This window comes from Aulonocara sp. 'chitande type north' Nkhata Bay, linkage group LG3 (genome assembly GCF_057382095.1).
Source record: "Aulonocara sp. 'chitande type north' Nkhata Bay isolate Kocher_YH1m ecotype deep benthic linkage group LG3, A_spYH_male_GT1.1, whole genome shotgun sequence".
NCBI classification, from domain to species: Eukaryota; Metazoa; Chordata; class Actinopteri; order Cichliformes; family Cichlidae; genus Aulonocara; species Aulonocara sp. 'chitande type north' Nkhata Bay.
Genome location: NC_141346.1, coordinates 77313851 through 77329265, shown reverse-complemented (window position 1 = coordinate 77329265; position 15415 = coordinate 77313851). Strand labels below are relative to the sequence as shown.

The 15415-nt window shown below is 42.3% G+C and overlaps 1 protein-coding gene across 1 annotated transcript; it reads right to left on the bottom strand.

Moving 5' to 3' along the window:
* Positions 1-2064: 2064 nt before the first annotated feature.
* Positions 2065-11446, bottom strand: LOC147337079 (protein NLRC3-like). Its single transcript, XM_086286249.1, has 8 exons — positions 11411-11446; positions 10322-10442; positions 10118-10237; positions 7976-8054; positions 5793-5994; positions 3844-5632; positions 2478-2651; positions 2065-2266 (listed from the first exon to the last, which is right to left on the bottom strand). Exons 2-8 carry the CDS (start codon positions 10408-10410, stop codon positions 2065-2067), a joined length of 2655 nt encoding a protein of 884 aa, XP_086142375.1. The 5' UTR covers positions 10411-10442; positions 11411-11446.
* Between the last annotated feature and the right edge of the window lie 3969 nt (positions 11447-15415).

The following is a 15415-nucleotide window of genomic DNA, read 5'->3' as shown; positions in this document are numbered from 1 at the left end:
CAATCCATTATTATTATTAAGAGCATCTTTAGGCCTGACTGTGCTCATCCTTCCTCCAACCTCTCCTTACCAAAGATAACAACTACATCAGTATTAGCTCAATAACAATTTCTGCAATTCAATTGTGGACATTCATTTTTAAACCTTGTGTAAAACGATAAAACCTCAAAGTCTGAGCATTATTCTTTGTGCAAACAGCTCTTGCAGGTTCCCCCGGACTTAGGTTATTTTTATTATTTAATTACTTTCCTTTAAGCAGCTGTTCAGGCTACTAAACTCATCCCAGAAATAACAAGTGACACCATTAATAGTAGAGGTGGGAATCACCATACAACTCGCGATACGATATTATCACAATACTTAACGCACGATACGATATTATTGCGATTTTTTAAAATATTTTGCGATATTTAAATTCTGCACATAAAGGTAAACTTTATCAATATTCATTTTATCTAATATCAAAGTCTCACACTCAGTCTTTCTCTCATTTCAGTCAGTTTTATTGTTGACAAACTGAACGGTTTGTATTACAGTCTAGTCCAACTTAACTGAATGCAACCATCTGGTACAATTATAGCTATTCTGAACTATGCAATTTATGAAAACTATGCAGCCCCTTCAGCAACTGAAGAATTTGAAAGTAAATTTAAAAAAATATATAATTTTACATTAAATAAAAAAGTTTCAAACTTAATTAAAATTAAACATGTCTTAAATTAAAATAAGTAAACTGTCATGTTTATTGCTGCCAAAAAAAAAGTTAAACACATTTGGACAGTGAAGGAATGTCAGGATTGTTGCTCAGAAAAAGGATCAACATGCTCTGAAGTCAACATGCTCTGACTCCAGAGCATGTTGACTTCAGAGAAAAAATTGTTTGTAACAAAATATCGATTTCTGCTGTCCCTGTATCGATACATTATTAGCAAACAAAATATCACGATACTACACAGTATCGATTTTTTCCCCCACCCCTAATTAATAGTGGAGCTAACTTTAACAGGTGAAACTGATTTGACCTATAAGGCTACTGCAGTTACTTCTTATCAGGTTTAGTAGGGAAGACATCTGGATGAGGTAGTTAGTAGTATGTAGTTAGTACCGGGCGACTCCCCTCCCCCACATCGGCACCAGAACCCTGTATTATCTACAGGGTAAGACTGCCTGTTTTATCAAACTATGGCCATTACTACTGTGATCATTTGCAGCCCAGTGTGCCGCTCTCTCTGCTGGGATGAACCACTGGAGCTCACCCAGTCATCCCTTTCTTTCTCTCAAGAAGAAGTGAAATAAATGTATTTATTATGTTACGAGTCTAATATTCTTTAAATCAAACTGTAATGAATAAATCAAGCAAGAAGATTTGGTGGCTCCACGTGTTGTAGAAGAAAAGATAAACATCTCATTTTGAGAAATCAGCCTTTAAAATTAAGTACTGTGAATAAAAAACAAACAGCGAGCCAATCAGCAGTCGCCAATATCCTCCTAATTTCATTCACAAAGAAATCAAATATATATATTATGGGCCCAAAGGAGCCTAAATCTTTAAATTAGGCAGTGCATGAAGTATTTTTTTAAATAAACAGAGACATGACTATAACAACTTTTAGTAATTCAGAGTCCAATTATCCACTCAAATGTGAATAAAAGTTCACTTGACAGCTGTAAAAGTTACCTGTTTATACAATAATATAAATCACATTTCAAATGATCATCTGTGGAAAAGTTTGAATCCTGACCTGAGAGTTTCCACTGCACACTGTGAACTCTTTAGTCCAGCGGACAGAAGCTTCACTCCTGAATCCTGCAGGTCAGAGTTACTCAGGTCCAGCTCTCTCAGACTGGAGGACTGGGAGCTGAGGACTGAGCACAGAGCTTCACAGCTTCTCTCTGACAGGTTACAGCCACTCAGTCTGAAAAATAAAAGACAATCTATAAAACAAGTACTCATGTAGAGTTTGTTAATACATTTCACAACATTAAATGTTGACTTTCTATTTTTAAAGGAAACATAAACATACTAAGATACAACATCATATGTATGAACTTTAATTAATAATTCTAAAAACTAAATGTTTTCTGATCTGACCTCAGAGTATTCAGTTTACAGTTTAAACGTTGTAGTCCAGCAGACAGAAGCTTCACTCCTGAATCCTGTAGCTTTCTGATACTCAGGTCCAGCTCTGTCAGACTAGAGGACTGCGAGCTGAGAACTGAGGACAGAGCTTCACAGTTTTCCTCTGAGAGTTCACAGATGTTAAGTCTGAAGATAAAAACATGAATAAAGATTGTTGTTAAAGTGTAATCAGGGTGCAATAGCTTATTGTCTTGTGCTGAGCAGGTTAGTAAAACTTCTGTTTAACTTTGAAATGAATAAAAATGCTATGAAACAAGGATAACTGGATAAAGACATAAACAAAAACAAACATCAAACACAAACAAACAGAACTAAACATAATACAAATTGATCTGACCTCAGAACATTCAGTTTGGCATGTGGACTCTCCACTGCAGCAGACAGAAGCTTTACTGCTGAAGCCTTCAGGCTGTTGGTACTCAGGTCCAGCTCTCTCAGACTACAGGACTGGGAGCTGACCACTGACAACAAATTTTCACAGCCTTTCTCTGAGACGTTACAGCTGCTCAGTCTGGGAGAGAAAGGGAAAAAACCACAACAAAAAAAACAAAGAATATATGTGATCAAATTAAATTTGTTTATATGTTGAACCCTTTTTTTTTTTAATTTATTTAAACCTATGAGACTATGAGTGCTACCAGTCCAGTGCACATGATTGGTACCTTGATGGTACCTTGCTCAGGGGTACCACAAGGTAACTATTCGGTGGATTCGACCCCTGACCTTATGATCATGGGGCGACCACTCTGCCTACTGAGCTAATAATTCTGTGTACACTGTCATACAATATTAACTAAAACAATTATTTTAGAAAATTTTAGTAATTCAATAATCATGCTCATTACCTGTGTATTGTGAATAACACTTGATTTTAAACACTAGCTGTATAAAACTCTTCCTGTTAAAGGTGTGTATAAAGGAGATGAGCTGAAATACAGACTTCATGGAGAATGTTTGCTGTCAGCATATATCAAAGACAAAGCAGAGATCCATCCAGTCTCTTCCACTAAGCCCACAGAGGGACAGACAACCACTCTCACTCACACCTGCATGAAGTTTAGATCACCAGGTAACCTAACTGCATGTCTGTGGACAGTGGGAAGAAACTGTAGAGGACCCAGAGTGAACCCACTGTAATTCTGTGATAACACTGGTTATGGAAGCCTTACAGTTACATATGGTTACTGACAAGAAACACGACCTTAGAGGCAATTTCAGTAATGAAGACCGAGTTTCTCCCTCCATACAGGATGAAAACATGACAGCACAGCAGAGATTTATATTTAAAAAGGGAGGGTGTGCACTGAAAGTGAGATACAAACTTGAACTTAAATTATGAACATCAGAAAAAGATGTAGGTGAAGTCTGGCAGGTGAAGTTTGTGCTTTAGAATAAAACAACCAAACTCCTGGAGTTGGAGACAAATGAACAAGCTGAGGATAATAAACCTGTCAGAGGGGCTGAAGCATCAGAGCTCATGTTCTTATAGGCTGGGTCTGGATTGTCCTTTGATAAGAGTTACAGAACAAAGTGTGTTTTAGAAATGCTGGAGTGAAACATTAAAACTACCATATATTTACCGAGTGACTGACGATCATTTAATTTACTATTTTAAAAAAATGTTACAGTGCTCTTTGAACTCAGCATTTCTGATTTATTTCCCATGATTTTAACAATGAAGCGATGACAACATGTTTACTCACAGAGCTTTGTTGGAGGCTTTGACCACTGGCAGCATTCTCAGAAGAGCCTTCTCTGAAGCAGAGTATTTCTTGAAGTCAAACTCATCCAGATCTTCTTCTGATGACAGTAAGATGAAGGTCAGAGCTGAGCACTGAGCAGGAGACAGTTTACCTGTGGAGAGACTTCCTGAAGTCCTGTATTGTTGGATCTCCTCCACTAGAGAACGATCATTCAGTTCATTCAGACAGTGGATCAGATTGATGCTTTTCTCTGCAGACAGATTCTCACTGAGCTTCTCCTTGATGTACTGGACTGTTTCCTGATTGGTCAGTGAGCTACTTCCTGTCTGTGTCATCAGGGCTCGTAGGAGAGTCTGATTGGTCTGCAGGGAAAGACCCAGGAGGAAGCGGAGGAACAAGTCCAGGTGTCCATTTGGACTCTGTAAGGCCTTGTTCACAGCACTCTGGTAGAAGTGTTTCTCTGCAGAATCTCCTGTTTCAGACTTCTGGGAGGTTGTTTGTTGTTGTTCCAGCAGATTGAGTCCAGAGTTGATGAAGGTCAGATGGACATGAAGAGCAGCCAGCAACTCCTGAACACTCAGATGGATGAAGCAGAACACCTTGTCCTGGTACAGTCCTCTCTCCTCTTTAAAGATCTGTGTGAACACTCCTGAGTACACTGAGGCTGCTCTGATATCGATGCCACACTCTGTCAGGTCTGATTCATAGAAGATCAGGTTTCCTTTCTGCAGCTGATCAAAAGCCAGTTTTCCCAGAGACTCCATCATCTTCCTGCTCTCTGGACTCCAGTGTGGATCTGTCTCAGCTCCTCCATCATACTTGACCTTCTTCACTTTGGCCTGAACCACCAGGAAGTGGATGTACATCTCAGTCAGGGTCTTGGGCAGCTGTCCTCCCTCTCTGGTTTCCAGCACATCCTCCAGAACTGTAGCAGTGATCCAGCAGAAGACTGGGATGTGGCACATGATGTGGAGGCTTCGTGATGTTTTGATGTGGGAGATGATCCTGCTGGCCTGCTCCTCATCTCTGAATCTCTTCCTGAAGTACTCCTCCTTCTGTGGGTCAGTGAACCCTCTGACCTCTGTCACCATGCCAACACAGTCAGGAGGGATCTGATTGGCTGCTGCAGGTCGTGTGGTTATCCAGAGGCGAGCAGAGGGAAGCAGTTTCCCCCTGATGAGGTTTATCAGCAGCACATCCACTGAGGTGGACTTTCTAGGGTCAGTTAGGATTGTAGTTTTGTGGAAGTCCAGAGGAAGTCGACACTCATCCAGACCATCAAAGATGAACACAACCTGGAAGTCTTCAAAGCTGCAGATTCCTGCTTCTTTGGTTTCAGTAAAGAAGTGATGAACAAGTCCCACCAAGCTGAACTTTTCCTCTTTCAGCACATTCAGCTCTCTGAAAGTGAATGGAAATATGAACTGGATGTCCTGGTTGGCTTTGTCTTCAGCCCAGTCCAGGCTGTATTTCTGTGTTAAGACTGTTTTCCCAATGCCAGCCACTCCCTTTGTCAGCACTGTTCTGATTGGTTCATCTCTTCCAGGTGAGGCTTTAAAGATGTCTTCTTGTCTGATGGTTGTTTCTGGTCTGTCTGGTTTCCTGGATGCTGTTTCAATCTGTCTGACCTCATGTTCATCATTGACCTCTGCAGTCCCTCCCTCTGTGATGTAGAGCTCTGTGTAGATCTGATTCAGGAGGGTTGGGTTTCCTGCTTTAGCGATGCCCTCAAACACACACTGGAACTTCTTCTTCAGCTTAGACTTAAGGTTACGATGACGAACAGCAGCTGGAAGTTCTGAATAATAATAATAAAAATACAACTTTAACAATCATATTTTACAAAATGCTGATGACAATTTCTGACCCACTGAGAAATGACTGAACACAATGGTGTCACAAGTGTCTCATTTATCCAGCAGCTTAAATCTTTAGATAAATCCTCTTACGTCTCTGCAGACGGTCAGCCAGCTCCTCCTGCTTCATTCTCCTCAGGAAGTCCACTGTGATCTTCACAAATGCCTCTCTGCTGCTCCTCTGCTCATCATCCTCCCTCTGAAACTCCAAGCACTGGGGCTTATTTGGATTCAGAGCCTTCTGGATCTTCTTCAGCTCGTTCTTCACAAAAGTGATGATGTTGTCCTCCAGCAGCTGGAACAGAATACTTTATGAATGACCCACCACTCTGAACTTTAGTCCACACAACATCCACTTCTTTACCATCAAGGGGCATATCATCCGCGAACTCTTTACCAATTATAGGTTTGACTTTATCTGATTAACTGAGACTTTGTCCACAACTCCATGATCCCAAAACGTTGATGCTGTTCATATGAATGCAGCGATTTCAGTGGGAGAAACATTTCACTGGTGTTCAGAGCTGAACTACCAACAGGTTGATGATCAAAGCCAGAAACTTGGAGATGTTTCAGGTGACTGAGTTGATCGTACAGACAACTGGTCTTAAAGGTTCACTCTGTTTACACATACAGATCAGTATTTAAGGTTTGACTCTCATCATCCACTGGGGCACAAACTGGGCGTCATCAGGACGCTACAACACAGAACAAACACCATCCCCACAGACACAGCAGCCAGGGAAGCAGAAGAACTTCACATCAAGAAGGTCCTGAGTAAATGTGAACGCTGGTTTGAGGGCGGAGTCAAGGAGGCCATTTATGTGAAAAGGAAAGACCATCTCTGAATGAAGGAGGGGCCTAAGGGTACAACTGTCACCATCTTACATGCTGTGATTGCAGCCATTCCCCAGCTCTCTGTGAACTGGACTCATGAACATTGATCAACAACCATTGATCAATGGTCCTGACAGTATGCGTACCAATGATCAATGAACTGACCTCCCAGCACATTGTTCCTTCAGTGGGCTGGTTTCAGTCATACAAATGTCCTGTTTATGAGATTGAAACCTGCAGTCAGCTGAGACTGAAGAAGTCACCTGATGATGATGAAACGTTTCTCCCACTGAAAACATCCAGATGAACAGAATCAAGCTTTTTGGGATTTACGTACCTGGATGATTGAGCATCAAGACACAACTCTGTGACTTTTCTCAGATGAATAAATCCTCTCCTCCAGCTTTGTTTACATCTACCAGCCCTGTGGCGCTGCCCAGGGACAATAATCTATGTGAGAGGTGGAAAGTCATACAGGTGTCTGCTCCTGCCTTCAGTTATTTTATCTACTGTGTGTCAACTGGCTGAACCTCCTCCAACTGTCTACTGTCTCCCTAAACTCAACAATGACTTCGTGATCTATCCATTCTCTGACCAAAGACATCCTGCTGCAGGAGGTTAACATAGCAGCCAATGATGATCCCACTCACTGTGAACAACACATTTGGACCTGATTTGCTGCTCTGGTTCACACGTGAACTTCCACTGCTGCTGTCACCAACTTGAGAGGCTCTACAGAAAAACTGGACTTGTCCATAAAAATCATAAACTACATTATAAGGACAGCATTGCTCAATCAACTCTAATTACTATGACCATGTTATCTCTTCTAACTAAGGTACAGACACTCAAACTTGCTGCTTTCAGTGAGAAGTCAAATGTCTGAATATGAGCTGGAAGCCGCTGAGAGTCCTCCTCCTTCCCGTGGGGTTTACTTTCTCTACTACTTTCACTATAAACACGCCCCTTTCATGCACCTGCAGAGGGCCACCAGCAGATGGAGCTGTCTTAAACAAATCCACTTGGATAGTTAGCTGTAGATGATTTTCTCAGTATGATTGTAGGACTTTGAGTTATTCTTCAGATTTATTTAAACTCTTATATTGTGCACAAGTGTTGAGCGACCCATAATTTCTCTGTACTTTTCATAAGAGCAGCCAGACTTTCAGCTAGTTTTTGTTTTTTAAGAGTTCAAAGTTATTGAAGAAACAGTTATTCAGCTTCATCCCCACTGATCTCGACTACAAACTGTTTCACTTTGGTTTCTGTTTAAAGCCTCGATGTTTAAAACGTTTCCCTGTGATCACATTTGCACCGTCTGATTTCAAAGTTTGTTTTCTTTTGGTCATTTAGTCCACAGAGTCCTTGGTGTTCTGAAAGGGACCTATAAATAAATGCATTATTATTAATAATAAAGTAGTTGTTGTACATGTACAGACCATAAATATGGAGTCCAGCTGTGTTTGATGCTGCTGGGCAGACTGACCACTGGGAACCTCTGAGCTCTGCTGCTCCACTCTGTGGAGGAACCATGAAGGATTAGATCAACACAGGATAAAGATCCAGGAGTTTCTGCTCAAATAACTTCATCTGAATCAAGTCTGTCAAGTTTTAGACTCTCAGATTCTGAAGATATATTTTCTGTTTTCTATGAACTTTCTTTCATCAGTGATGGAAGTGATGATGCTGCAGAAGCTCAGAGGAAACTTTGAGAAAACTGTGATGAACCATCAACTAATGCTCTCAGGAGGCCAAAGGTCCCTGAATGTAACTGTGCAGTAGATTCATCGAGTGTTTGAAACCTGACCACTTCCACATGTTTTCATTCTAACAGAAGAAGTCCTTTTCTCATTGCTTTGATTTGAGTTTTGAGTTTTCTGAGTCTCGTATTTGGAGTCGAGTCTAATCAATGATCTGACAGAAGAACATTAAAAAGGATTTACCACTGCTGTCAAAATTAACATGTAGGGTTAGGGGTTCATCTGTTATCATGATTAACATGATAAAAACCTTTAACACGACACATCTGGAGAGCAGAACGACTCAAAATCCCTGAAATGTTTCAAAAAAATAACAACGACCAACATGAAGGACTCTGCACATCGTGACAGAAGGAATTTTCTTTTCACCGAAGCACTTCCAGCTTAAAATATCACAACAATGCAAAGCACTGATGACACAACTGCCAAGTGGACAAACTGCAGACCTGTTAGTGTTGTTAATGACATAGTTTTGGTTCCTCGTGTCAAAGACTTGAAGAAGAGTGACAGAGAGTGTTAGACTGCTGCAGGATCAGTGCCACCTCCACAGACCTGTGAAGAAAATGATTGTTTGACAGATGGGCTCAGATTCAGGATCAGCTGAGGAGTTTGTGGCTGACAGAATCCTGCAGGTACAGAGCAGAGCCCATCATTAGCATGCAGGACTGTCCCTGGGGGGGTCGGCTCATTCAGGAGGTTAATCAATGTTTACATGTTCAATAAACATGTTAAGTGTGTAAATTTGCCCTTTTCTCTCGAGTCTGTTTGCTCATGAAATGAACTTTGATTCGTTTACATTAAAAATGATGTTTAACGGTGATTAATCCAAATGAATCCACAGTAACCCTGTGATGAGTCTGATTAAACATTTTCATTAACAGCAGTAATATAGATTATATATTATTATATATTAGTGCACACTTAGCTTTTAGTATATATGTTTGTTACAAAGTTGTATTTACAGCAGAGAAGCTGAGTTAAAGACTGAAAACTATTCAAAGTCTCTTTGAATTGAAGCGTTTAACATTCTTTGTGTTTATTCTGCATTGACTTCATTATATGGTGTAAACGTCTGTTACAGGCTTAAATATAAAGTTGGAAAAATGTAACTGCAGCTATTGATCAAGTAATTGTGATTAATCAGGATTAATGACAGAAGATTGTGTCATTAATTAGTCATGTTTTAATCTACTGACAGCACCAGTGTTCACTCTGGTGCCTCCAACTGTTTTACGCCCTTTCAACACCTTCGTGGTCAAAAGTGTACACGCACAAAATCTACAATAAAATCCTCACGCAGCAATAGGACAGACACACAATCCATTTATCTCTGTGTCTCAAACACACACACGTGTATTCAAAGCCTCGATTTGTTCATATTTCATCTGTTGTGTTTTTATCTTCAGCGTTTTCAGTGTTGCTGCATTTACACCAAAAATGTTTCCATTGATGAATCAGATTGATTTGAATGTGTTTCATCCATACAAATCCCTCCCTGGTGGTCACATGACTCTATAACATAACAGGAGTCATGTGACAAGAGTTTCATGCTGTAAAATGTCAAAATGGTTGAATGTGGTGGAGTAAAAATGTGAGATATCAGCTACTTTTCTTCAATATGAAATGTTTGCAGGGCCTGACAGGAAGTGGACGGACGCTCTGATCACTTCCTGTTTGCTGAAGTGGGTTTTCAGTTGTTTAGAAACCAAAGGCTTGTTTTAAAAGACAGTTTAAATGGGACTGAGGGAACGACGTGTTTGTAGTTTATATCCAACAACATCGAGCAGTTTAATCAAAGAGTTCATGTTGCTAACAGCTCACCTCTCTGCAGCAGACACAGGCTGGACTTTAAAATCAATGGACTGGACTTTAGACCAGTCACTCCTTAAGGACACACAGCTGGCTTCAGGTTCATGTTTACGTTTAGTTCCTTGTTTCTTCCTGTGAATAATGATGCAGCAGTGATGTGAGTGCTGAGCTGTGACATGGAGAAGAGTCATGGACAGTTAGAGATGGTCATCTCACCTCTGAGCTTTGGTCTGGCTCTCATGTTCCCCACACAGAGTGCTTTTAGAGGGAGGGGCTCCCTCCTCTCTGTCCTCACACTGATCCATGCTGCTCAATTCAGCTCACACACACTTTCTACCTGCAGAGGAAACACAAATCATTCATGTGCACATCAGCTGAAATCCTCCTTTCATCATGTGTGCTGTCCAAATATCAGCTGCTTCTTTCCTGCTTCATCTCAGTGTCAGCTGGATGCAGTCAGACAGCAGTGTGAGGCAGAGGAAGCTGCCATCAGCTGCTCTGCTATCAGTCCACTAGATGGAGCCTGAAGCACACACGATGCATTCATTGACACACACTGATTCACTGTGACTGGAAGCTTCAGTCAGTCCAACACGTGTGAACAACATTTTAAACGTTTCAGCTGATCCAGGATTCAAAGAGGATCAGCAGAGTTAAAGCTTCACACTAATTCTTGCTGCTGAGTTTGCAGAGAACTGCACACACACTGATTCACTGCTAATGAGAAGCTTCTTCCATCCAGTAATTCATCATCCATCAGCTCTGCTGCTGCTCTCAGTCCTGGACTCTGATCACACACTAAAAGCAGCTTTTTAACTCGTGTCTGTAAGAACTCTTAGTGTTAGCTTAGTGTTAGCTTAGCGTTAGCTTAGTGTTAGCATGCTGTGTGCTAGCTTAGCGTCAGAGCTCTGCAGGTGTCTCGTGTGTAAATATTAATCACAGTGACAGTAAAGGAGGTAAAGGGCTGTGACGTCATCACGTACGCTGCGTCCTCTGTGGGCTCTGAGTGAACTCAAAGTACAAACTACAAGTACACAAACACGAACGTAGCTCAGAGTGGCGGACACACTCGGCCTCGTTGGTCCAGCTGTGAGTCCGTTACCGTGAACTATGGAGCGGCAGATTTGTGCTGAACTAAGCTGCACACAGCTGATGTTAGCCAGGAAACATTACACACTGACTTTAATGGAGAGACCGGAAATACAAACACACACAGTTTGTTGTGTGAAGAAATCAAACACGAGCTGAACAAACAGTAAAGTTCCTAAAGACAAACTGTTAAAGGAGGAAACAAAGCAAACTTACAGTTTCTTCACACACCAACAACAAGCTCCACTCCACACCTGGACACTAAACACGGACACACAGGTGAGCTGCTTCCTGGAAGGAGGCGGGGCTCCACCTGAAACTCAGCACAGGTGGGAGGGGCTCAGCTCTGTGTGTGCTGATGTGTTAACTTTAAAAATATGCCGTCTGACTGCTCAGACTGAGTCAGAGTAAAGTTCACATGCTGACGTGTGGAGACATGAAACCTTGTTGTAGCTGCAGGTGTGAACACACTGATCCCAGATCAGCTCTGCTGTATTTGTAACATGAACATTTCTGCTGCAAAGCTTCAAATGTTCAGCATGTTTCTCTGTTTCCAGTCTATAGATCCAGTCACACTTTCTACCTTCACCTGTGCAGTAAAGACTGAGAGCAGAGCTGAAAGCAAGCGTCCAATCAGTGAGCAGCATCAACACCTGAGCTTCATTCAGACTCTGTTATTGAAGATGTTGTTGGTACAAAGTTCATCTGCTGCTCACATGAATCCATGAAAGATTTATTTCACTGAATGTTTCTTCAAAGCTCATTTCAACCTGTTGAAGTCATGAATGAAAGTGCAGACTGAGAGTGGATCACATGATGTTTGAGGTGTGTCATGTGACATGTTCAGTATTGTCACACATGTCTAGATTGTCCCTGATATCATAACTGCTCAAACACTGATGATTATATTTGAAGAATTATTCCTGATGGCAGCAAAGTTTGAATGGAGCTCTCTGTCTGTGCTGATTTGTCGCCCTCTGGAGGTCAAAGCACAAACTGCATGATGTCACTGTAACCACCACAGAGACAGGAAGTGTTTTTATGACTGAAACACTGAAATGATGCTAACGGCTGTCGTTAGGCTCACTGACAGCAGTGCTGATGTGTTCATGTCAAACACTGGCTCAGGTCAGACTCCTTCATCCTTCTCCAGCGTGAGGCCGCCCTCAGACCCACAGGAGCTCTGACCTTTGACCTCCTGACCCTAACCATTTTAGTCTTGTTGCATCTTTAAATGCAAATCCATCCAAACTGTAGCCGAGCAAAAGAAGCTGGAAGCTGTTCTATGAATGATGTTGTCGAAGGAGCTTGGAAAGAAAAGCGTCTGGACTTCTTTAAGTTGCTTGAAGAGGGACATGGACGTCTTAACGCCCACTCACATCCTGGGACATTTGATCACAGGAAATCACATGATAGCGTGGGGCTAGATCTCACAATGGGTTCACCCAAGACACGTGTTGTAGGGCCTCTGACTCTCATGAAGATTTTCACATCAATGTGCTTTTCACAAAGATATTAACAATGAAAATGACGTGCAGCCCTGAACTACTCATGCGTTAACTCAGCGGTTCCCAACCCCCGGGTCACGGACCGGTCCGTGAGTCGTTTGGTACCGGGCCGTGAGAGTCGAGGCTCGGTGTGAAATTGATGGTTGATAGGTTTGTAGCATAAACCTGTTCGCTGGATCGTTCAATCCAGCTACACAGCAAAGCAAGACACGAGTAGTTCTTTCTGTTTCTCGTGCACGGGAGAGAACTGGACCAATGCCGTTCCTTCGCTTGACCACAGTCGCTCTCGTCCGTTCCCTCGTAACACTGCTCTTTTATTGAGGTTACATGAACATACATAGGTTCATTAACATACACGTGAACAAAGGTACCAGTCTGTATGTTATGTAGGTGTGTGTGTGTGTGTGTGTGTGTGTGTGTGTGTGTGTGTGTGTGTGTGTGTGTGTGTGTGTGTGTGTGTGTGTGGAGTCAGAGTGTGACCCATAAACGACTTCCCTAAACCTGCTGGTCTGGAAGTCCAGCAGTTCATCTAAACAAAAGGCACTTAGACTAAAACAGACATCCTACCACAAAACAATAAGAAGGTAGCACCTCTCCCATGATCCCAGGACGTGGGTGTGAATGCCAGAACACTCTGGAGTCACACAAAGTCTTTAAAGACTACTATCATTACACAATTGGTTCTACACCTCTAAGCATATATGGTTAGATATTCCCCAATAACAATGACAATGATAAAATATAAATCCAACAATGGTTTTCAGGGTTTTTATCGTTAACTTCGTTTCCCTGGGTCTTTCCCGTGTTGTAGTCGTGTGTCTTATTTTGAAAGAAATGTTTACGCGTTACCATAGTGACCAGAGAGCATTAAGGCTGCAGACAGGTGCATCCAACAACATTTTATTTTCCCTTATTTGATTTATGGACCTAACTGTATGAACTGGACTTTGTCTTTAATGCTGCTCCTCTTCATCATTGCTGTGTTGCATTTCCATCATTCTGCTGCTGGATTCACTGCAGGCTTTAACAAACACTCCTTTGGGTCCAGGCCCAGCCACGTGTTTGTAAGCTGCTGTGCTCCTCACAAATAAAGCCTGAAGCAGCTCAGACTGTTAGAAGCAGCACTGAGCCCTGTTACAGTTATAGTGTTAGAGCAGCGGCTGCAGCCTACAGCATTTAAACTAGCTGACAGTAAACACATCAGTCCAGATGTTACCACATTACTTTGTGATGCTGAGAGTTAAAGGAGACTGGCTGATTAAAATCCCATTCCTTACATCACCGTCCTCTGCTCTGACTGGTTTCATTTAATCACAATCAGAATACTTTTTTGATCCCCAGGGGAAATTATTTAGGTTACAGTGCTGCAGCACAAACAGGAACAAAGACACAACACACTAAGTAAGAAATAGCACAATATACACAATATATACATGCATACATATGAGTCACTTATAAGTAACATGTGAGTGCTGGGGTCTATGACAGCAGGCAGGTCTGTATTTATGTCCAGGCTGACATGAACAGCTAGTAGTTCAGGGTTCAACACTCAGGAAAGTGTGTGACCTTCCACACTGACAGAAGATGCTAAACATGACTTTAAACTGTTGTTTGTTAAAGCCTCACAGATCTGAGAGCAGGGCTCAGTGGGTACATGAGCCTTTATACACGAAGGCTTTCTGTTTCCAGGAGAGGAAACATGTGATCCAGCTGTGTTTGGTCACATGGATCTGCTCTGCATGGATCACCTGACTAAAACATGTTGTTATTATTGTTCTTACAGTCTTAAATCGGTACATCAGGCGGGTCACATGACACCCGGGGGTGACAGCAGCATCTTTCCTCTTTAGAAAGCTGCTCTCTGTCCCAGGAGCTGTTGTCACAGTAACAGCAGGAACAGGAAGTCACATGCTCTCTGCTCTGTGATTGGCTGCTTCTTATCTCAGCTTCCTGCAGAGGGTGGGGTCTGCTGATAACGCACACCAACAGAAGTGTGACTTTCACTTCCTGTTTATTGCTGTTGTTCTTAAAGCTCTCAGACGATGCTGCAGCGCCCCCTGCTGACACAAACTCCTCCCTCTGTCTCAGAGGTCACAGGTCAGCCTGCTGCAGAGGGTCTGCCTGTTCATGGACTTCCTGTTACAGAGACGGGTCTCAGCGTCAACACTGGTTTCTGATTGGACGGTGTGGAACCCCAGCTTCCTCCAGCCGAGTGATGTGTGGATTCATCACTCTCTGTGGATCAGTGTAAGTCTGTGTGTGGGTCAGCTGCAGGACTTGTTTGACCTTTGACCCTGGCAGACAGAGCTGGTTACTGCTGTGTGACTCCTGCCGTCGCTCCACTTTAAATTTTACTTAAAATAAGTCCTGACATGGCCCCGCCCCCTCTGACCTGCTGCTCCTGGATGTGCTGAGGACACAGCGGAGGCTCAGAGGGGGCGGGGCTTTTCCCGTGGCGGTAACCAAACTGCATTAGGTCGCTGCACTGCCAGTGTTTAACCACACCTCTTCTGACTGACCTTTGACCTCTGACATGTTGATTTGATCCTTATTTAATGACGTCTTTTATCTAGTGATTTAATTCTGTGTATTTATATGTGATGGTGTTCCTGCGTTCAGCCTCAGCTGATATCCACAGACGCTCCTATTGGCTGGTTTTAAAAACACATTTTTCCATTAAAGAGACTCTTTTAAAAACACGTCTGCCTGAAAT

Bases quoted from the DNA above. Each gene is read 5' to 3' on its own strand.
- LOC147337079 (XM_086286249.1), bottom strand. From the start codon at position 10,410: ATGGATCAGTGTGAGGACAGAGAGGAGGGAGCCCCTCCCTCTAAAAGC. The intron at 5,995-7,975 runs GTCTGTACATGT...ATTCTGTTCCAG, and splicing joins AGCTGGACTCCATATTTATG to CTGCTGGAGGACAACATCAT. The intron at 2,652-3,843 runs GTGAGTAAACAT...TTTCTCTCCCAG, and splicing joins AAAGCCTCCAACAAAGCTCT to ACTGAGCAGCTGTAACGTCT.